Below are 24,142 nucleotides of genomic sequence, written 5' to 3'. Positions count from 1 at the left end.
TTTTCAAAATCTAAAAACTAGAAAGCCAGTCTCCATAGCCTGAGTATACACTGTACAAAGACCACCACCCCAGCCACTGGAATTGGCCAATGATAGAACTCAGTAAAATTAGACAGATCAAGGTCCCCTGGCAGATTGCTCTTTCAGCGAGGATACTTGTTACTGCTCAGCCTGAAAATTAAATAGACATTGTGTTAGGCTCAAGGGACACAGATGTAATCAAGAGATGACCCCTGCCCTAGAGGAGTGCACAGTAATGGGTAATCTTATAAATGGAAAGTCTTGCCTGATTTCTTACCGAATCCTAAACAACACTCCATACTCAATGATATGTGTTTCTCCTTTCAACTTTATAGAATCAGCAACAACACGTATCAAAACATCACACCCATTTTGAATTACAAAGAGATGCTACTTCTTAAGGAATCAATGGAAAGCTATAGGCAACCATAAGAAAGTAACAGTAATACTGCTTCGAACAATAATGATAATGATAGCTAGTATGTGTGGAAGACATACAATCATCAAGTTTCTGAATATATAAGTTCCTGGGTTAATCCCTTGGCCTCCAAGTAGAGGCCCCAATATCTATCATGCCCAAATATTGCCACAAGATTTAACTGGTAATTTGAAGGACATTTTAGATAGGCTAGGGCCATTATTTTAAATTCATTATGTAATTGTACATAGTTTAAACACACTTTATACAAGATGATATTTCAATGGAATAAGATTTATTATCAAATGTTCCTTTGGGGTATTAGTTGTATCATATTAATGGTAGATCTAATACTCCATTAGAACTGCAAGACTTGAGAAAGTCAAGATATGCAGCTACACAGCTCAAAGCCACACATTGCATTAGCTTACAAAGATTCACCACCTCTTAAGAACTTGTTCCAGACCACAGAATTATTCAGGGTCAAAACTATACTCATGCTCCGAGTCCTTCTGAGTGCAAAATCCAAGCTTTTAAACACCGTACTATAGGGGTAACAATTAAAAACCTGCTAACATTGGAGATGAACCACATGGCTCCAAGCATCTTTATGGCTTATCCATGTCACACCAGAATCACACTTTCAGAAGCTCTGTCTCTATCATTATAGTACTAAAGTACGATCATTTTCCTTCATTGTGCATTTAACACTATTTTCTAAAACAAGCAAATATTTAAAAACTATATGCATTCATTATATTATTAGTGATCAGTCAACATTTTAGTTATGGAAAGGGATTAACTACTTCAATCCTACCAATTATTGTCCAGACTACACCTAGTCCCTCTTGATATCTTTATTATTTCTTAGAATTTCTCATCTCATATGATTAATTCATTTTATGATATTTCCTTTAAAAACTATATTCTTCACAGTACCCAAATGATTGAAAACCATTGGCAAATGTGATTGACTGCCAAATGAAGTACATTGTAAGTTTACTTTGTCACATGTTATTATTAGCAAAAAAGGGACAAAGATTAAGAAACAATGGAATGAAGATTTGAAATTTACATTTGCTAAGTTTTCCAGAGGTGTTTCTGCTGTTATTAGCGTGTAAATACGTGTTTTAAGGCATTTCAAATTCAAGCATCATTCTCATAAATATTTATCAATTTTAAAGCAGTTAAAATCTGTGTTATGGTAGATAATCCATTCTAAATTCAACTTTCATGTAAATGCAAGATTTTTATCACTATACCTGATACAGTAATGTGTCAAAGTCTCTCTAGCAATATTTCCCAGAAATATTAAATAATTACATATTAATTAATATTAATTAATTACATATTTGTGAAACATCGACTACATACAAGATATAACATAGGTGTCAATTTTAAGTAGTATTAGATCTAGAAATGAAAAATGATAATGATGTGTCTGTATTCCACAAAACAAACTCCATAGGGATTTGAGTTTGAATGAGTAGCACAAGCATTGGCTAAACATTTAAAAAAAAAAAAAGCCATGAAGATAAAATGGGCTTACATCATAGTTTTTAATAAACTGAAAGGGAAAAGTAACATATACTTAATTAAAAGAGAAAGCCACCAATTGTCAAGACCTGTTCTGTGGTCCCAGAAATCTTAAAAATAACCCAAAGAATTTATTTCTTACTTGCTGTTGATGAGCACTTCAGATAGCCGATTATTCACTTGATTATCACTCTTATGGCGAAACTGAAAGTCAAAATGTTTGTGAAAAACATATTAAATCATACTTTGCCAGCACAAAGGGGGACACAAAAAATATTTTGAGCTCATATGTTTGGACAATATCAGCATCAATCCAAAATTAGCAGTTTACACTTACCTTGAACCCAGCACCATGTGTCCTAAATCTGAATCAATAGCCTTCTCATATCCCTTAGCATGGGTGTTACCAATGGAACAAGTCTAGCCACATGCTCTTTTAATTCCCACACAATTTTAGGTGCTTCTAAGAAGACAATATGCCATTTACTCTGCCACCCAGTTCTGGAGAAAACTATACGTTTTGAGATCTTCAATGAGGAATGGAGACTTCCATTTCTCTCACATATGTGCTTAATACTTCATTGGAACATCAGTCATTCTTTTTTATGGATTTCTTTGAAGCCAAGAAATTACTTGTAATAACATGTATTTTTATTCTCCAGAAATTCTAATTGTTAACAGTAATCTTATGAAACAGTTTTTAAAATGAAACTCAAAATACAATACTGAACCACATTTGGAATGGATTTGTTTTTTTATGCCCTAGTGATACTATTTCTTATTGTATATTCCAATAATGCAAATATCTTATACTGACTAGAAGAATCCAAGTATTATGAGCACCCTACTAACTCATAAATTAAGAGCCATTCAGATAAGACTATCAAGATTAGTGCTTTTTTTAAAAAAATCAAAATACTGTATCACTATTACAATCATGAAATGCTTCAACCAGTCCTTCTCTTTTTCAATATCCTTCCCATACCCATCCCAATTTCTCTATTATGCCCAGTGCATGCAATTACCCTGACTGCCAGGTATAAGTTAACAGATATTAATAGGAAAAATATGTTTTTAGCATTTGTAACTTGAAAAGATTTATAATATCGATAGAGGATTGTCAGCCCATCACTGACAGGCAAATTTCTCCTTCCCAATAGAGCAATAGAAATATTATTTTGTCTGAATATAGAATTTAATGAGGATGCTGGATACTCTCTGTTTGCTCCTCTATATCCACATTCTATCTTCTCCAGCTGACCTATAAGATCCTTACCCTCTGGCCCCTGGTTGGCTTTAGCCAACTGGTGGTTCTGGCAGATCAGAGTAGCCAGAGGAGAGTGGAATGGGGCATTTCTTTTCTTGTAGCTTCCTTCAAGCTGAATTAGCCTGATGATAGCCCCATCTGCCATGAACAACCCTTAGATACAGGTAATTGCTTCCTCCCTTTGCTCCTTCAGACCAAGAGTAGTATTGCCATCCATGTGCTACACTACATGCTTTTCTTTGACCCGACCCCTTTTTTTGCCCTTTTGTAAACAGTGCCTTCATTATTAATCTTTCTACAAGCTTCCTCATTTCAGGATGACATCTCTTTCCTGCCAAGATGCTGACTGATAAATATATCTGGTTATTGGGCCCATACATATTCTCACAAAAATAAAAGCATATTCAAGAATTAACAGCAGTAGAGGTAAAAAGAGACTTATTATTTAGTCACAACTGTATCTAACCTAAAAATAATCCCCTAAATTGATTAGATAGGAATCATAGAAAAGGACCAATCAAATCACCCCCTGAAAGCTGAGCAGTCTATTCTCTGGGCCCCAAAATAAGCCTCTCTCACTTCAGCTCAAGTTTTGCCAAGAAGTTTCAGTATTGGAACAGGTGGAATTTGGTAGGACTAGAAATGGTAGTATCATGTCCAGGCTGACTCTTCTTGACAATTTCTACTCTAGAAACATATATGAAGGCTTAGAGAGAAACTGCTCTGGACAGGAAGGGAGCAGACTAGCATTGATTATATAACCCGTTATGAGACAGGCTCTGTGCCAAGTGCTTTACACACAGCATCTCATTTTGTCCTTCTAACAGTTCTGGTGTCATTAGCCACATTATACAGACAAGGAAGGATGTAGAGAAGTGGTTTCCCTCATATCATACTGTTAGAACATAGCAGAGTAAGGTGTCTTTCTTCAAAGCCCATATTCTTTTGACTCTACCATTTTACTCTATTATGAAGTGTGTCGACAATGAATAAGACATTTAAAGCCAATATGTAGAAACTCAAGAATCTAAATAAGTACCATTTCCCTGAAATATCAGATATTGTGGAAAAGATACACATTTACTCCAATGTTGTCATTACTGAAATCTTTGTTAAAATTTCTTCTCCTAGAACTATTTGGAACATTCTTTAGAATGTCCTCTTACTCTTTGAAGATGGGGCTCTTTATCCTTAGAAAAGACATGAAGGGATGTCTTATGTTTGAAAATGTAGAAAAGCCTCTCTTAGAAAGCATGTAGGGTGAATATGTTTTTTAGGGGCTGAAAAATGAAGCAGTAAGTCTAATTATTCAAGCCTACTTGCATTTAACATAAACAGGCTCTTGTTCTACAGCATCTGTATTGGTCACTAAACAAATAGCAAAAGAGTTTTATATAACACTGACCAAAAGAGCTCCAATTAAAAATTTTAAATGGGGTGGCTCAGTCAGTTAAGCATCTGCCTTCAGTTCAGATCATGGTCCTGGGGTCCTGGGATCAAGCCCTTCATCAGGCTTCCCACCCAGTGGGGAGTCTGCTTCTCTATCTACCCCTCCCCCACCACTTATGCATGTTCTCTGTCTCTCACTCTCTAAATAAGTAAAATCTTTTTTAAAATTAAACATTTAAAACTTAAAAATAAAAACTTCAAAGAGATCTCAATTTTTTGTTTCTGAGAGATTGTGATTGAAATTGAGACCTCAAAAATGCTCAAAAGCAAATACTCACATAGTCATCTGTGGCATCTTTAACAGCTGTCATAGTTATCACCAAAACCAAAGGCACAATGGTGGTAAACCAGGTCAAGGAGGAGATTTCTGGGATCAGCTAAAACAAACATTTCAAATAGTTTAGGGCTTTTAAGTTAGGAAATACATCTTCCAAATTTTGTCATCATATATGACTCAGAAAAAGCAATGGGATTACATTCAGTTATTTGTACAAATGTAGAATAACTTTCAATAATTAAGTATTTGCATTCACTTCTAAGATACAGAGAAGTATCACCAAACCAATTTTCAGGCTACTTGACAAAAACTAAAACTTTTATACCAACTTGAGAAGTAAGCTTCTTAAAATCTTTCAGATAATTATCTTTCCCTAGGATTATACCCATCACTTGTCTTTTCTCAGCTTTTCATCTCAACTTTTAACAATTTTACTAGTTCTCAGCATTTCCAAAAGAGAGATTCTTTGAGAATCTACTTTGCACCAAACACTGTGCCAAGTACTTTCCATATATTATGTCATTTGACCCTCAAAAAGTTCATTGAGTTATACTCTATATCAGAGTTGTTTTGCACATACCCATAGGATTTGTATTCCATATAAATAGCATCCCCAATGTACAACATAGAAAACATCGTGAATAGTGCCCTGGGGTCAGGAAATGTTATACTCCTAGGTATCATTTTCCCATTTTATAGTAAGTACCCAAGAGGTCACCCAGCTGGGCCAAGAACATACACTGCTAAAATTTGAACCTAGATCTATTTGACTCCAAAATCACCCACTTGAGAGAGACAGTGACAGTTGACATGACTCTTCTAGAAAGATGGTTTTCAAATGGGGTTTGATATGGAGCTGCTTCAGAGCCCAGGTATGAAACAGTGGGGTGGATATGGTCAGTATATGAAGATCAGGCCCTATCAAAAATAGCTCTCAACTAAATCAATTTTATACAATAGCTTCCATACAAAATTTAAAAACAAACTTAAAAGCCTCTAGGGTACCAATAAAAACATTGGCCTAAGTGGCAGAAAAGATAGATTCTAATCCTAGGTCTATCATTGACTCATGGTAAAAGCTTTACACATCACCTGAACTTTCTGGGTCTCATTTCTTGATCAACAGAAGAAAAGAGCCTGGAAAAAAACCATCCCAAAGTCTCCTTCCAGATATAAATTCTGTGAGCAAGAGCCTTTGACTATACATAAGAAAGCCATTAGAGAAATGAGCTCAAAATTCTGGAATGATGTAAAGAGTTATATAAAGAAACCAAAAGCAAATTCACAGAGGGAAAAAAAAAGAAATCTTGGATCCCAAAGTCTTTTCAATAAACTGTAAGGTATGCTTTAACTGTGGAGTTTTTGTTGCTGTTTTGTTGTGTCGTTCAGCACCCATTTCTTCTCAAGTATTCCTTAAGAAATTATCTCATCCCTTCTACTTTCAGAACATACAATGTTGGCAGACTTATTCCATTCTTCCCCCACATTTTGGCATGTGATCCAGGTTAAGACAACCATTGCTACAAATTCTTGAGTCACCATGATTAGTTTTGGATAAGGATGAAACTCAGCATGATCCAGTGAGAGCTGATCACAAAATTTGCTGCATAAACAAAGAAAAAAATGATTCTCTTTCCCTCTCTCTCTCTCCCTCTCTCTCTCTCTCTCTCTCTCTCTCATTAGAACTGAATCTAGGAGAATAAAGGTCTAAAGCTTTCAGGAGCCACTAGGTAGAATAAGATGGAGGAAAGAGAACATTCTATTGAAATAGTTTGCCCATGAATCCAGTCATACATGAAATGAGATATATTCCTAAATATATTTCCTTTTTTGCTTAAACGAATGTTGGTTTCTGCCACTTACAACCAAAAGATTCTTAATACAAATAGTTATTCAATTAAATAAAAATATCACCCCAAAGCTATAAATCTGGACTGTGCACATCTAACCCATCTTCTTCTTACCTCCTAAAATTAACACAGCCCAGCACATTCTGAATGTACCACTTTGTTCTGATTAGATTATTCTAAAATAAATACTAGGTAAATAACTGGCTCTCATAAACTGTTTATATGTATGTGTATTCTTTGATTTAGGTATTTTCTTTCCTGAAACATCAGTAAAAGCTGAAATTTTGTTTAAGCTCAAATTTTAGTCAGATGGGAGGAAAAGGAAGTTTATTAACTACCAATTAACCACCAAAAACTATTTTTAAAAAAATAGTCACTCTATAGTGAAATAAGATATAGCATATATCACTTATTATATATATAAAAGATGTCATTGTTTTTGGAAGCAAATGAAATTTGCCCAATTAGGTTCCACTAACTACTACTCAGACTGCCTCAACTCTGGCAACACCCATACTGTCAACACAGTAAGGAGATAAAGGAAGGAGTGAGACCATGAACAGTAATTATTAGGCTCTGGTTTGGTTCAAATAAAGGGCATAGCTCTATTCTAAAGTGATCTCAGTGTTTAAAATGATGGATGTACTACTTTTTACTCATTCCTAGCCCTCCCACGTTTGTGAACAGAAACAGCAATAATAACATTCAAAATCTGATAAGAATGGCTTCACGAACATTTAGCTGAGTGAATTAGCTTACTTTTTCAAATTATATGAATACTTTTAACAGATGATGAAGAAATACAACCTAAACATTACCTGTAAAATCAGAAGGAAAAGGAAATAGGCATTTGCCACTCTTTGGAACTGTTCAAATAAATTAATTGGCAAGAAGGTAAGAACATTGTACTTGGATGTGTGGATACGATTATCCTGAAAAAGAAATAGCATCATGTTAGACTAGCACAAGGCATTGCTCATTAATAGAATAGCTCTAAAACTTACCAGGCTAAACATGAGTTATGCCAGAACAAGACAAATAAATCAATTATCTAGAAAATTTTAAGTTCTCTTGGCCCAAGGTCTTCATTTTTCCCAAGACAGCACTCTTCTGATATAGATGAAATTACTAGCCAACGCCATAAAATCATCCATGACTTAAAAATGTAGCAAGTACAAAAATCTGCCCCTGAGATATTTTACTCTTATGCATCATTCATTTGGCAAATACTGCTTGAGCACTTACTATAAGCAGAGATGGAGCTTGTGCTGGGGTGCATGAGGTTGGAAGAAACTTCAGGGATTATCTAGTCTACCTTCCCATTCTTTAGGTAACTGACAAGGGGGAGCCTAGGCCTATCTTTGAAAGTCTTCTGTGATGGGAAACTGACTACCTCATGAAGCAGTCTATTTCAGGTTTGGAATTGCTAGAAAAGGTCTGTTATGAGAAACCCAAATCGTCCTCTCTAACTATTTTACCAGATGCCAACTTCCATCCTCAGGATGGACTACACCAAGTCTAAGCCCTTTATATGTTGTAAACCCTCAAATATTTGAAGACCACTTACAGGAATTCCCAAAATCTTCTCCATTCTGTTCTAGGCATTCTCAAACCCCTCAGCCACTCCATGACTTATTTTATAGACATCTCTTCCTGATCAGTTTCTTCTAGATTTATCCCAATCTCTCTGTGTCTCTCTTAAAACATGCTGCACAGAACCAAACACATATTGCAGATCTGATTCAACCAGCTCAATTACAGTAAAGACTTTGATGTTCTGTGTTCCAGACCGTTGTATTAACATACCGTAAAGTTTCATCAGCATTTTGGCAATTGTATCTCACTGTTTATTCACTGAGTTTTGATTAACTAAAATCTCTAGATCATTTCTTCATAAATCACTATGAAATCAGGTCTCCCCTTCCTAATCACTTATGGTTGATTTTTTAAAATATTGTTGTACAAGTTTTTTTCATATACTCCTATTATACCAATCAAACGAAAAAAATATTTTTAATATACCATCTTAAACTATTAAATATTTTCTGCCATCAAAATATTTCAAACACATGCCTTTTATATATCCATCCAAGCTATACACTAATATATTACAAAGGACATGACTAAGGACAATGTATATATTTTTTAATTTAAAAAAAATAGCTTTCCACACTGATGGTGCTCTTGCAAACATGGTGAATATTCCTAAAACCACTGTATTTTCTGCAAGAAATGTGGTAAGCACCAACCCCATAAAGTGATACAGTATAAGAAAGGCAGATTCTCTTTACGCTCAGGGAAAGCAATGTGAGGACAGGAAGCAGAGTAGCTATGGTGGGCAGACTAAACGGATTTTCCAAGGAAAAGGCTAAAACTACAAAGATTTTCCTGAGGCTTGAATATTGGCCTCAACTACAGATCTAAAGGAATGGTGGCTATTAAGAGATGCAAGCAGCCACCTGGTGGCTCAGTTGGTTGACTATCTGACTCTTGATTTTGACTCAGGTCATGATCCCAGGGTTGTGAGATGGGACCCCATGTGGGGCTCCATTATGGGTGTGGAGCCTGTTTAAGCATTTGAATTGGTGGGAGATAAAAGGAGAAATTACCAAGTGATCCAGTTCTAAACTTTATATTTTTGTATTTAAAAAACAATAAAATCTTATGGTTATGCTCACTTCAAAAAATAAAAATAAAAAATTTAAAATGATGACAAACTAGAGACCTCTCCAGAGATTAATGTTAACATCTTTTTCAGTTGTTTAAATAAAAACATCGGATACTTTTATTTAACCATTTATAAATGTACCTAACTATAGTCCCATGAAGCTTAACTCCATCTTATCCACAAAGATAGCACAGGAGATTTTAGGTGATAAGTCTTGCTGAAATTCTGAATCAATATACCCAGAGATTTTCCACTTGCTCATATTTTAAAACTGTTAGTGTCATTTCTTTTAAGTGAAACTACACTCCCAATAATCATTGTTGCCTATTTAAAGAAAATATGGGCACCTGTTAAATAGTCTTTTTTTTTTTTTGAGGGAAAGTGTGAGCAGGTGTAATGGGGGTGGGGGGAGAGGTAGAGAAGGAGAGGGAGAGAGAGAATCTCTAGCAGATGCCATGCCCAGCACAGAGCCTGACACAGGGCTTGATCTCATGACCCGGAGATCCTGACCTGAGCCAAAATCAAGAGTCAGTCATTTAACGGACTGAGCCACCTAGGCGCCTCTTATATAGTCATTTTTAACATTTACCAGGAATCAGTGTGTCTAGCTCTGCACAAGTTGTGGGAGAGTAAGAGAGGTGCCAAGCAAAGAGCTCCCAGCTTAGTTGATCTGATACATAGTGATGTACTGAAAACTGTTTACTAAGCTGATGATGACTATTTTGCAATGAGCTATCTACTCAAGGTCTGGGCTGGAGGGAAGGCTATGAAAGCTGTCCATTGTGAAACATATTTCTGAGGAAGAGACTTAGAGAAAATAATAGGGAAGAGGAAAGCTAAGGAGAAAAAGCAGTTAACTTAAAAAAAATATTCCTAACTGTTTTATATTTTCTTCTAAGTTGAAACTAAATTGAGGTTAAGCCTGTATCTTGTAAAAGGACAGATGGAACATCTGCTAGGAAACTCAAAACCATAACAGGAATTATAAAAGAAACTCTCCTACAAAATTCAATCCCACATAGGTGAAAGACAATTGTATGAGACAAAGTGATAATGCCAAATGGGGTCTGTGACGATTTTCCCCTATTTGTTTAACTTGACATAGAGTAATGTTGTTCTTCTGGCTGAGTTGTAACCTAGTCACAGATAATGCAAACCCTCACAGCTATGCCTGGGAACAAAGAACAAGGGCTCCCCCTCCTGGAGTGTCTCTGAACCCATTTATCTTTCTTTTTCAATTGAAAGGAAAAAGTGTTTCTTTTTCCACTGCCTAGTCCAAGGATGTTAGTATAGGTAAGACCTTAAATATTCAGTCGTTTCATAGAACCAGCCTATTGGCTTATGGTCAAATTTTAGTACAGTTCATCCCATAATACAGCACGGAATATCTGGACCTCTATCCTCCTAGCATGACTTTTCTTCCACGGACCACTAGAAATATCCAATTCAGAAGACAGGAAGGGGAAAAGGAAGAGGAGGAGAACAAGGAAAAAGGAATACACCTGGAGAATCCATACAGCATCTTTAGTGCTGAAAAGGTGCCACGCTGGAAGTCATGGCTTTAGTTTGTTAGACAAGTGGACCAATTAACTGACTCCATGATGAGGTAGACTTAACCACATAGGCATAGGCAACTCCAGACCAGGGTTGGCCTAAATGTATTGGGAAAGGGGTCTAGAGGAGTATCAGAGAATACGTTTTCCCTACAGGGAGCTTGCTTCCAAGAGGAAGAGGACAGAGGTAAGCTGGTGAGGCCCAGATATCCCTCTAAGACTGACACATCAAATCAATAACTCCACTACAAAGTGAGTAAAGGGGCGGAAGAGAAGTGTAGAGCTCTCTCCCCACCAGGAAGATAACATCAGGATGAGAAAAAAAGCATTAATCCTCTAAAATATATTAATACCAAGGCCCTGAGCAGAAGATGGCTCACTTGGGGGTCTACAAAAGGGGCTATGAGGCTGTACTACAGAGGTCAGCACAAACTGAGGTTAGAGAAAGCAGTTCCTTGGAATCCATACAAAGAACTTTGGACTTTATCATAAAGACTAAAATCCTAACTGAAGAGAGAATTACTGAAAGTTTATAATCAAAGAGGCAACTTGAAGAGATTCTAATTTTAAAAGATTACCCTAGCTACAGGGTGGAGAACAAGTTGGAAATGATAGAATAAATGAGAGAAGAACAATGAGAAGGTTTTTTAAATAGTCCAGGGGAGAGATGATGGGTAGCTTGGAACAGAGGGCGACAGAAAGGTTGACAATGAATACTAATAAAATAACAATTTATCAAGCTCTTCCTTGTATGTGTACTGTTCTAAGAACTTTACAGTTCACAGCTCATTTTATCCTCACAACATCTTTATGAAATAGGTACTATTATCCTCACTCTATGGAAGAGGAATCCCAGGTTTGGAAAGATTAAGTAATTTAAGCAAAACTATACAGCCGATAAGTGGCAGAACTAGGATTTGAACCCAGATACTCTGCTTCAAGAGCTCACTGTCTTCAGGAGTGTACTTCCCCAACTCAAGGCAAGGCAGTTTTCTCCTCTGCCTTCAGATCAATCAGCATTTGTTCTCTCCTCCACTCTGAATTTTTGGCCTGCTGCCACTTTCTTACTGAGGAGAATAATACTATGTATCTACACTTTCCTCTTGAGTCAACCCCCTCTGTAGGAGTTCTGGTTATCTATTGGCTGATGTGTGATTAGTTTCCTATGCGTTCTTTCAATCCGGCTCAAGAGTAATTGTCTCAGTCTGACAAAGTTCAATGCAAGCAAATAGTACAGATAACCACTCCTTTAGCTTTCCAACAGAAGCAGCAGAGGCCAAAGTCCTTTACATTTTAACATTAACTATTTGGTAGAGGGAAAGAATAAAGTAAAAATGATAAATTCTTCAAAGGTGGAACATCAAACTAAATATTAGCAAAGTGAAAAACATTATTTTTTATAATGAGATTTTATTGTGTAATCATATTGCTTAAGAAAACAAAGCAAATAGAAAATAACAAACACTGCTAAACAGAGCATTAGCAGTAAACAGAGCATTTGGGGAGTCTACCTAAATTTTTCCACTGGAAATATGGAGCTAATAATACTTCTCACCTACATATTTATAGGACTATTGTGGAGATAAAATGAAATCATAGCCATGAAAGCATGTTTGAGTTGAGTTTTACATTGACAGAATTATACAAATATAAGATTTTTCTGAGCAATCCCCAAATAATCCAAATGAATTTAGGAAATTCAGTGTACTGATCAGAATAAACTGAGTATGCTACAGTAACAACTCCAGAGTCTTCATGGCTTAAAATATAATACAGGTTTATTTCTTGCTCGTGCTACTTATTCAACATGAGCCAGCAGGAAGACCTTGTTCAACATAGTTATTCACAATGGATCAGCCACCATCTCAGATACTTCCAATTGCAGTTCCAGAGGGAAAGAGAATGCTCTGAAGGATTTCATACATACAAGTTAATGCTTCAACCCAAATGCTCACAACTCATTGACCAAAAGGAGTCACCATGTGCCCAAAAGGCAGAATCAATCCAGAAATGCTGTTGGACACCAAAACCAGAAATGGAAACTAACCCTAATATTTGGAGAGTGTGAGACACATCAGTTATAAAAACAATAACTATAAAAAGCCAACCTTAATACTACAAATCCAGTCTTATTTTAATGCTAGGTGTAACAGACATTTGACACTCTTCCCCTTCCCCTCAGCTAACAGTGCTCCAGATTACTTGGTCATGTGGTCTGGATGAATTCAATTCTCATCTATGACTTCAGTCAGGGTCAAGCCCAGATTAGTTTAAGCCAACTTACATGGCCCATCTTCCTAATTACAATTTTGAGTTCAGAGATTAGCACATGACCCATGTCAATTCTGGGAATTTGCTGGAAATCTTGGCTTTCTCTTTCACACTGGATTCCAACCTGGAAGCAAGTAGCCCTAGGGATCCCTGACAGCATCTTGGGACCATGAGTGAGGATGCTGCCAAAAATAAATTCTACACTAAAGAATCCAGGCCATGAAATGCAGAGAAAGAAACTAGACCAAGTCTCTCCTGAGGCTAGCCCTATTTCTGGACTTCTCAGTTGTATGATCTGTTTGTTCATTTATTTTATTGTCTAAGCCAATTTGAGTTCATTTTTTCCTTTACTCCCAATCAACCAAATACAAGATAGGAATATTGATCAGCTTACATTTTTATATAATAGTGTACTTCTGTCTCTATATTTGCCTTAAAGAATGAGTCATAGAAGGCCAAGTCTAAATGCATCTGGTGGTTATCCGGGGACATTGCCTGCGTCTGTGATCCCACAGGCCAAACCCAGGAGCTTTCGCAATGAGTACCATAGTTTCCACACTCTCCAAAGATCTTCCCACATATGATGAAATATTTTTATGTCATGACAGCTATAAAAAGTAACTGTCCTGACCTTGAGGGGGAAAGAGCTGAACAGTCTTGCCATTATAGAGGAGACCGATATACATGGATTTCAGAAAGAGAAATAGTCCTGACTCTTGAAGAGAATTATCTCTAAACCATAACATAAAACTCAAAAAGAGAGAGCATCCACAGAACACTTGCATAAAAAAAAGGAAGTGGCCCAAAGGCATCTGCACCATTCAGGAAATATGTGAAACAGCCATGTTCATGCAAAGGTCCCCAGAGAATTCATGTATGGGGCAAATGAGCCTAGAGATTAGGTGTCTGGCACCTCACCGACATCTGGCAGAACCACAATTCCTTGGAATTAGTCAAATGGCGCCCAGTGAGGAAGTGGACAGCATTCAGGGTTGGAGGCATAGCAAGATGATAGTGCTCCTCTACGAACACTGTTAAGTATGTGTTGAACCACAGAAGAGGCTTTAGAGAGCCTTCAGTAAACATCATCATCCCCACAACCACCATCATCTTCATAACATTCTCCTGACCCTAGGCTTCACAATGTGAACAAAAGGATTTGTGGAAGGGAAAGAGACAGGGCACGTTTCCCCTGACATTCATCCATTCATACAACTAAGGGCCTTTCATGTGACAGGTGCTGCATTGAACCAGGACTTCAGATATGAATAGACCAAGTTTCTATCCTCCTAGAGCAAGTTTGTATTTTAGTTGTGGGGAAAGAAGCAAGAATAACCTTATAAACTGATCACACAGTTAAAGTGATCAGTGCTATGAAGAAAATAATGAGCAACAGAACAGGAGCACCTTGCCTGCCAAGACTCCCTTAGGAAGCCTGCTTATTTGACATTTCAGGTTAACCTCAAGATTGCCCTCTCTGATGAGATCACTGGGGCACCTGTCCTCCGGGGGATGCCTAACAGCCCTTCAGGCTATGTATGTAACTTCTGTGTATGTTTTAACAAAGAAATTGAAAGTTGACATCATTAATGTTTAATGCACAGATTGTCTTGACTATGAATATACACACAAATATACATACATACTATAGGTGGATACCTACTTATGTTTATGTACATATATAAATACATACATACAAATGCATAAAGTAAATATATGTGCATTTTGTTTTTTTCTTGCTGGGTATTTAATCTGAACAACATATTTGGATTTTTTTATTAAAGTAGTATAGTTACATACAATGTTAAATTAGTCTCAGGTATATGACATAGTGATTCAACAATTCTATACATAACTCAATGCTCACCATGATAATTGTAGTCACCATACAATAGTATGACAATATTATTGACTATATTCTCTATATGCCTTAACTTTTATCTCCATAACTTATTTTATAACTGAAAATTTGTACCTCTTTAATTTTCTTTATCTATTTCGCCCATCTTCCCGTCACTTTCCATCTGGCAACCACCAATTTGTTCTCTGCATTTATGAGTTTGATTCTGAATTTTTATCTGTTCATTTGTTTTGTTTTATAGATTCCACAAAAAAAGTGGTCTTTTTCTGTCTTATTTCACTTAACATAATACCCTTTAGGTCTATCCATGTTGTCACAAATGGCAAGATTTCATTCCTTTTAATGGCTAAGTAGTATTTCATCATATATATACACCACATCTTCTTTATACATTCATCTATCAATAGACACAGGAAGGTTTTCTTTTTTATAAGTAGGGAATGTGCTCAAAAAAAGTGTGAAAACTGCCATACTAAGCACTTTTATAATAAAAAAATGAGTATGACCCATGTGTCACCAAGACTTGGATGTGAAATGAAGTATGACTTTGTGTGTAATGGCGTTGCTGTGTCATACAATGACACCTGCTAACATGTATTGTCTCCCTACATAGGCCAAGCACTGTGCTGAGCTCAGTGCATACATCATCTCAGATAATCTTCAAAAATCTAATGAGTTGTTGCTACCTTAGCACCACTTTGCAGATGAAGAAATTGAGGCTTAGAGCAACTACAGGGCTGCCCATAAAAGCTGGTTTGTAGAGTCATGTGTTCTCCCAAATGGTATGTGTTTCCTGAGAAATGAATCAGAAACAAGGAATATCTGAACTCCCTGTTAATTAATAAATCCACTGACTCTCCTAGAACATTCTTCAGTAAAGAAAAAAACCCTCTCAGGATGTCTGGATGGTTCAGTGGTTGCACGCTTGCCTTCCATTTATGGAGTGATGCTGGGGTCCTGGGATGCAGTCCTGCACTGGGCTCCCTGCAGGGAGCCTGCTTCTCTCTCTGCCTGTGTCTGCCTCTCTCCGTATGCCTCTGATTAATAAATAAATAAAATCTTTAAAAAAAATAAACGACCCTCTCTAAACTAAGAGATAGTGGAAAAACATGCATTAATTCAACCAGCTAGAGCAGTCACTCAGTCACTTTCAGTCCCTTCAGTCTAGGGACAGCATCATCAGGCTCGTCTAAGGAGCTTCACTTCCCCTCTAGACCTCAGAAACACAGACAGTTGCTTGGCAAGCTTTCAGGCCTCAGTCTCCCCCCAAAGCAAATCTACCTGGTAATAACATAAACCTTGTTTTCTTTTCTATCCTCAGAACTTAGTGTTCCAGCTTCTGCAAGACTATTCTAGAGATAGTAAATGGCCTATGAATAGTAATTTATCTACAAAGAACTAATTTTGGACAATTACCAGGGGGACAAATTAAATTTACCTCTGGGATTAATTTAATCACACTAATTTTTTTTCCTCCAGGGTGTTTAGATGCATACAGTGTATAAAGAGTTCTAACTAGGTCCAAATAAAAATGCTAACTTTTCTTTGGTGACATCTGAAAAAGTAAAAATACTCTTAAAATTATACAGAGAGAAAGAGAGAGAGAGACCTATTATATGCCTTCTCCAGGAAGGTAGAAAAGGAAACCATACAAAAGAAAAGAAATCAGAGGTTGTATTTCAGTGAGACTTTCATAGCATCCCTAATGATTTGTTTGCCTACTTCTGCTGTGCCAAAGCTCTTCTGTGCCTCCTCATTGTACATCTGCCACTTGTGAGGAAGCAAGTCCTCAGCTTTGGCCTATTGGCCTATCTCATGCTAGGGCTTTAGAGGCCCTGGATGACCAGAGTAGTCATTTCTTTCAGTTGATATGGAGCTGGCTTCCTGAACCACAGAAGTTTCTTTGGACAACATAGTGCATATGAGCTGCTTTGTTTACTAGGACTAAAAATTATACCATGTTCACGCTGCTATGCCATCTGGGAACTAGGCCAAATTTCAGGCAAGACCTCAGCATTTATGACAATAACAAAGGCAAATGGAAAAGTCCAGTTAATGAGGAGACACCCATAAAGAATTTCCCAAAGGACCAAAGGGTTATAATAACACACCACAAATAGTCTAATCCTTCCTAGGACTCTACCTCTTACATACACTAGGGTGCTGCACAAATAACACCAGGCAATTTTCTCCTCAACCCCTGGGAATCAGATGAGAAGTGTGTGCATCTCTGAATTCCCACCCACTGCAGGGTGCTGGGGCAATCAGGACCCATGGTAAAAATATGAACATGTCCTCCTACAATATTTCTACTTTTTCTTGGTCTCTAACCCAGTCTCATCCAGGTTTGAGCAATAAATCTAAATTCAGACAAACCCACATCACCTGACTTTGTGGGGTTTTTTGTTTGTTGACTAGTTTTTATTTGAAAGTAAAGGTGTTGAGAGGAAAGAATAAAGGACTGGTTGGGACACAGGAAAAGAAAATTCTCTTCATGGAATGGGAGAAGAGTAAGGTTTCAAAGTATCTTCTATAAAACACAATAGCAACAATAATAATTTATAAATAAATGTAAGCGTCCATCTTTTATTTTTTGTGAGCATATCATCTACAAAGAGATTAATGAATTTTCAGCAAATTTGGCAGTTTTTGTTTAGAATGGTCTGAGTTAAAGACTAAATTTGCTTCAGGGAACTGGAAATGGGGCTCTCTGGTAACATACATAAAAACAGGCAGTTGTCAGACAGAGATTTGTAGTAGCCGACAGAGATTCAATAAGAAGCTTATGAGAGTGCTGAGCAGAGCAAGAGCTACCATAACGTGAACAGAGAAAATGCACAGTGGCTTCAAATGTGAGTCTCCAATCAAAACTCACTAAGACGGATGCTCTAAGTCACTAAACTGATTTGCAACTGAGCTGCTTCTTGCAGAACAATTCTAAGTACTAGGCTCCAGGGCAAGTTACAGTGGGGATTTGTTTATTTAATAGTGATCCACTCAAGCATCACTGGGAGGCCAGCTAGAAGTAATAGAGTGTGCACAGAGCAGACCAATTCTTTCCCCTGTTTCCTGAATGAATAAAGAAATGAATGAATAAATGAAGAAAGCAATAAGGGTGGGCAGGCTCCTGGTTGCATCACCCCCACCTTCTCCACCATCTCATTCTACTTCCTTCACATTCATTCCTCTTTCCCAGTGTATTCCTCTTATACATTCCTCCTTCTGATTGACTCCATCTGGCGTAAGGGTTCAAAAAACACACTTCATCCAGACTCTTGCGCAAGTATGTCAGTTTGGGGGAAGACAAAGGCAAAGAGGTTGGTGAGTTTGGTAGAACAGAATTGGAGGCATTTCATGGGAATAGAAGCCTGTGCTCTGTGTCCCTCCACAGAGGGTCACCTATGGAGACATAAATAAGATAATGGGGGTGGAGGATGGGAAATCCAGGGGTCTGATTATGGTACATGGCCTGAGGATTTTATGAGAAACTGGTTTTTCCAAATGGTTATTATGTTATTTATAACAACAAACGATGTCAAATCCATTTTAGATATTCTCTTCCCACAAAAGTCCTTTCCAGGGAGATAATTTGCCTATATCCTCAGTAAAGAAAGTGACACAGAAAAGCTAAAAACAGTAGAAAAGGCCAAGCCAATCATGGGTCACAGTACTCCCTCCCCAGGCTCCTAGGTAAATTTTCTGATTCCAAACCTGAAGAAGAGTCCCCCACTGGACTGTGAGCTTCTTGAAGAAAAATACTGAGTCTTGCTCACTCCTATGAACCTCACCCCCATGCCAGGCACACAGCAATTACTCAAGAATTGTTGCCCTTTATTACTTAATTTTTAATAATACTTTTAATTTTTAATAATAACTGTGGTTAAATAAATGCACGAACAAATGAACAAATAAGGAGTTGCTATAGCAGTGACTCAGAGAACCCCTCTGCCAAAATAATCTACACACTATTATATGACTACGTATTATAGGCCAACTCTTTGGGTCAAACATGTTCTCTGGCTCTTGTCTTCCATTTTGACTACATACCCAAAGGAGGATACATTAATTTCTAATCCTTCAATGTGACTAAGATCTTCCTCCTGATAGGAAAGACTTTGGAAACAGCAAACTGCCAGGCAACTAGTAGAGATGGGAATTAAGTTATGGGGAGGGAAGCTGGAAAGTAGAAGGCACGACCTATTCTATCCGTAAATAGCTTCACCTGAAAGCACTTTACTTACCATTGCATATACTTCAGGAAGGGACTTAACACAGCCCAGTCATCAACACTGTACACCATTCGCACTGTGAATTCAAACTGGATTTTGTGTTTGTGAATAAGCCACACTCTTTCCTTGAAAATGCTATTAAAATATGCCAGGTTTCTGTTACAAAATTATAATATAAAAATATTTTTCAACATGTGCCCTCTTACTTACAACAAACTATTTTGACAGAAGCTATTGTAATGAAAAAGAAGGAGTCAGAGAACAAGGCAGTGAGGAAGGATGGAAAGAAGGAAGGGAGGAAATTAATACCTTAAAGAAAGGAATTACACATAGAAGATGACTTCCAATTTAATACTCAAAGATTAAGACGACCTTCCTTGTAAGCCTTGCTTCAGGAAAGTTTCAAGAGTTTCTTAAAGACATTTTCCCAAGAAATGTAAGTCATATGCCCCATAAGGAAAGAACAATCCAGTTAATAAGTACTTAGTAAATAACAATTGTCCCAACAAATAATTGAGTATATTAGGAAAAACTGAGGGCTTAGATTCCTCAATCTGCATGGTGACTCAACATTTTACCAACTAAGTAACCTTGGAAAAATATTCGCTAGTGTCTCCAATCTTCAGTGTCCCCATCTATAAAATATGGGCAATTATATCTACCATGCACAGTTTTGTAAAGATTAACTGAGAACACATTTAAAGCATTAGCATTTTGCTTGATAATTAAATACTTTTTTCCCCTCCTCAACTCTTTGCTTTTGTCAAAATCTTCAGGGCACTCCTAACTAAAATAAGAACAGAGGATTGGTCCATTGCTTCTGTAACCCAAATGTGTATATGAATCCTGTGGGGGTTTTGTTAAAATGCAGATTCTGACTCAAGGGTTGGAGAGGAGGAAGTGAGAATGATTCCGCATATCTAATAAACTCCAGGTGATGTCAGTAATGCTGGTCTCAGGTCTGTAGACCACATTCCAAGAAGCAAAGTATTTAATAACTCTAAGAATATTGATAAGCACAATTTTTGTAATATGATTGCATGCATTTTTTCAAAAGATTATGTAAATAATTTAGATTAGTACAAATCGAAAAAAAGTCCCATTTGTGCACTCTAGATTATGAACCTTCAGAGAATACTTGATTTCACCAATAGACCATGGAGTTGAATTACCACAAATAAATGCCAGGATTTAAACTATAAAGACAAAATGTCTTTTTGACTTATTTGAAGATATTCTGCTAGACTTCTTCAATCCTTCAAAAAAGATACATTGAAAAATGCATAGTGACTCAAGTTTACCAACTAGAAAAAAATATATAAAATAAGAAATGCAGGGGGAAAAGCAATTCCATTTATCAGAACAAAACATGAGCTAGTATAATTGCTAGTAATTCACAAAGTAAACCAGTAATTTCCAGTACAAAACCTAGAGAACTACTTTTGCTGAAATAAGATAGGCACCAGCATAAATGCAGTTTTCACATCTTTTAGCACAACATCCTCATATAGTTTATCAATTTTCCCATATCATAGAGCAAGAAAGAATGAAAAAGTCAAACATTTCTTTAACTTATTTTCTCACCTAGAAAAAGTCAGAACAATGCTGTCTCTGCAAAACATTATGAAGAAGTTCAGCCCATTTGTGCTTCTAACCTCAAAAATGTCTTGCTTAGAACAATGGCGTTTTTGTGGCATTTGGTCTACAAGAGTATTTAAAATATCACAACATGGAACTAAGTGGTTTGCAAAAATCATAGAAACATGACTTGGAAAGAAATCTTTAAAGTTCAATTATTTATTCCACTCTTCCATCTAGAAGCCATCTAACCAGCCATCTAACTATTTTAACAAAAATCTTTCTGCTTATTAAGATAGAAAGCAATAATATATTTAAAAATTAGGCTGATAGCAAGGACAGTTAACTACAGAAATTGAGAACTAAATAAGTCAGAAATTCATAATGATTCATGGTCCAATGGCAACTATAGGTAGGTATCTAGTAATAAGGTACATGGCTCTATCCTCAACCATATTGTACTCAATACTTTTATTACTTAGAATAGTGATTCTCAATCCTGTTTGCTCATTAGAATCACCTAGAAAGCTTAAAAAATATACCAGTGCTTGGACCTCTCTTCCAGAGCTTTTTATTTAATTGGCCCTATAAGATTATCTATATCATTGAAGATGCAGAAGACATGCTTGTAAGTATGCATATGACACAATAATGAAAGGGATACTTTAATGACAGAGGAAGTTGTATCTGTTGTAGTATGCCAAGTTCTATGACAAGCAAGATAAAGAGATAAATGTGACACAGTCTGTATCATTAATGATGAAAATGAGATTAATAAAAGATTAAGGGAAGTCAATAATCACCAAAAAGCTAGTACAATCTTACACTTCTTCTATTTCTAGCTGCTCAAATAACTTCTAGAATATGGTGTTTGACTTGATGGGGCTGGTTACAGAAAAACTCAAGCTATTTGGAGAGAAAAAAAAGGTGGAGGGAGAATTGTAGATGACTGGTCCTGGAGATTAGTCTACTCAATGAACTCAAGTTTGGTATCTAAAATACATTATCAGAAGGTTTGTCATGTGAATCAGGAGACATGTTTGTTCAGCTTTGGCCTCAGAATAAAAGCTAAACCAATAGATAATAAAGCAAGAGAAAATCTATTTGGCTCAACTGAAGGAAAAATTGTTTAATAATCAAAACTATCCAAAGACAGAACCTCAGAGAAGTTCCAAATTCAGTCAATAAACACAAAGGTTGAAAATATGTTATAGATAGGGTGACAGTCCCAGTTTATGCCCATTGTCTCAGCAAAATAACTAATAGGATCCCCTTCCATTCCTAAAAGTATCCTGGTTTGGAAGATAAATTATCTATTCTCCCTAGCTTCGGAGCATCATCAGAATAATTAAAGAAAAACTGAGCCATGTGGGACTCCACACCCCTCACCCTTTCCCACTAAAGAGAAATGGTAAGTTGCCCTCTTGTAAGGGATAAAAACAAAGATTGGATAGGCAGCCAGTAAGAATTCTGTAGAGAGAAGTGGATAAAAAAGTTTGAAATCATAATTCCACACTGAGATTCTACAATGAACTTAAGCTAACTTTCTTATGGTACCAGAGAAGTCAGTCAGGTTTTTCCATTTGTAGAAAGCAACTCTTCTTCCCTGTATTTTTTTTACTATTGGTGTGGAATGGTGTCACCATCTGCAACCTAACCAAAAGGCACCTGGAAAGCCACAGACGTAATAATGTGGCCTTGTTTCACAGCAAGCTTCACAACCAAGGAACATGAATGAAACTGAGAATAATTAGACCTGCTAGAGAAGTCAAGATAGGGGTACCAGCAGCCAGACTTATATCACTGATCTGGATATAGGAATCTGATTGCTGTCTTGTGCTTAATTCCTTGAAGAACAAGTTCTCTCTGGTCAAGCCAGAACATTCTTACAAAGATATATACACAGGGTTACAGCTACAATCTTACCTACATGCACACATTCATGCAACACACATATATTTATACCTATACATATATAGCTCCTAATCAACTCCTAGGATCACTTTTAAAGTATCTTCCAGTTTGATTTTCATGCCTAACTAGCTCACCTTTATAAGAAACTGCAGAAAAAGCCAGATTCAAAATACAACAGTAATCTGACCACTGGTTTCATAATCGTGGACATAAATTTGAGACATTTTTAACACAAATTATTTAATTAATTTTCCAACTACAAAATATAAAATATAGCTATTGCCATCTTTTCATTTTATGATTCGCAGAACCAAACTATTTGGTCCAGTAAAGAAAACTACAAAACAAGGTAAAAACCACGTTGAAACTGTTGGGGTTGGTGGTTTTTCCGTTAACTTCTCAACTGTTACTAAACTTGCCCAATTTTATCCACATGATTGATTTATGGATTACTTTCATAAACCATTTGCCAACAAAGGAAACTGCATTTGCAGTGCTCACTCCACACAGGAAGTTATTTCTCTTCCTGCTCCATGGTTTCATTTCTTGGTCTTGGTTTAAATTTATACCACTATAGCCAGGCAATAATGAGCTCTAAGATCTAATACCAAAATTAGCTTATTTTATTCTAATTTCAATTACACATTGCTTGCAAACTTTTTAATTTCATGGCATTGCAATGAGGAAAGTAAAATTTTAAAAAATCTGTGCGTCTTTACTTGAAATTTACTTCACAAACAGATGAAATGGAACAAGTTTATGAGGACATTGAAATTATCTCAAGCCTGGAATAGGTAAATAACAAGCAAACATTTCAGAATTTTAGAGTTCAACAAGATTTTTAATTACCTTAATGTGCCATTTTAGAACACTTAGAAATGGGAATTCAGAGGCTAAAACAAAAGATTAAAACAGACCAACCAAATTAAAGAAATAAGGAATCAGACAAATGCTTAGCCAAAGAATAACACTATTTAAATAAATAAGATGTCAAAAAGATAAAATATTTATACTTTAAACTCTTAAATCCAGAAAGAAAATGAAGTCTAAAAATTACCTTTTCTCCTACAAGTAAATTATTTATAAAGGAAAAACTTGTCACATAGAATAATTTACAGCACACAAAACAGAAGACATTTTTAATGTTTGCTAAAAAGCCACTGTTGCTATGGGAATACCCCAATACAAAACACAGCAACCAACAACGAGAAACCCATAACAAATGCAAGTTACTGGCACTTTCCACAACT

General features: G+C 36.5%; 1 protein-coding gene across 1 annotated transcript in view; it reads right to left on the bottom strand.

Annotated features, from left to right (window-relative positions):
* Nucleotides 1–24,142, bottom strand: part of ATP8B4 (ATPase phospholipid transporting 8B4 (putative)) — a 227,912-nt gene that overhangs the window by 154,165 nt on the left and 49,605 nt on the right. The window contains exons 4-6 of the mRNA XM_055320253.1: nt 7,637–7,750; nt 4,970–5,068; nt 2,118–2,179 (exon numbers count right to left, since the gene is read on the bottom strand). Of these exons, the coding sequence (XP_055176228.1) occupies nt 2,118–2,179; nt 4,970–5,068; nt 7,637–7,750 (275 nt within the window). The remainder of the gene's footprint in view (nt 1–2,117; nt 2,180–4,969; nt 5,069–7,636; nt 7,751–24,142) is intronic.

This window comes from Nyctereutes procyonoides, unplaced genomic scaffold (genome assembly GCF_905146905.1).
Source record: "Nyctereutes procyonoides isolate TBG_1078 unplaced genomic scaffold, NYPRO_anot_genome, whole genome shotgun sequence".
Classification (NCBI taxonomy): Eukaryota; Metazoa; Chordata; class Mammalia; order Carnivora; family Canidae; genus Nyctereutes; species Nyctereutes procyonoides.
Note: the sequence above shows the minus strand (reverse complement) of the source record. Positions and strands in the feature narration are given on the sequence as shown.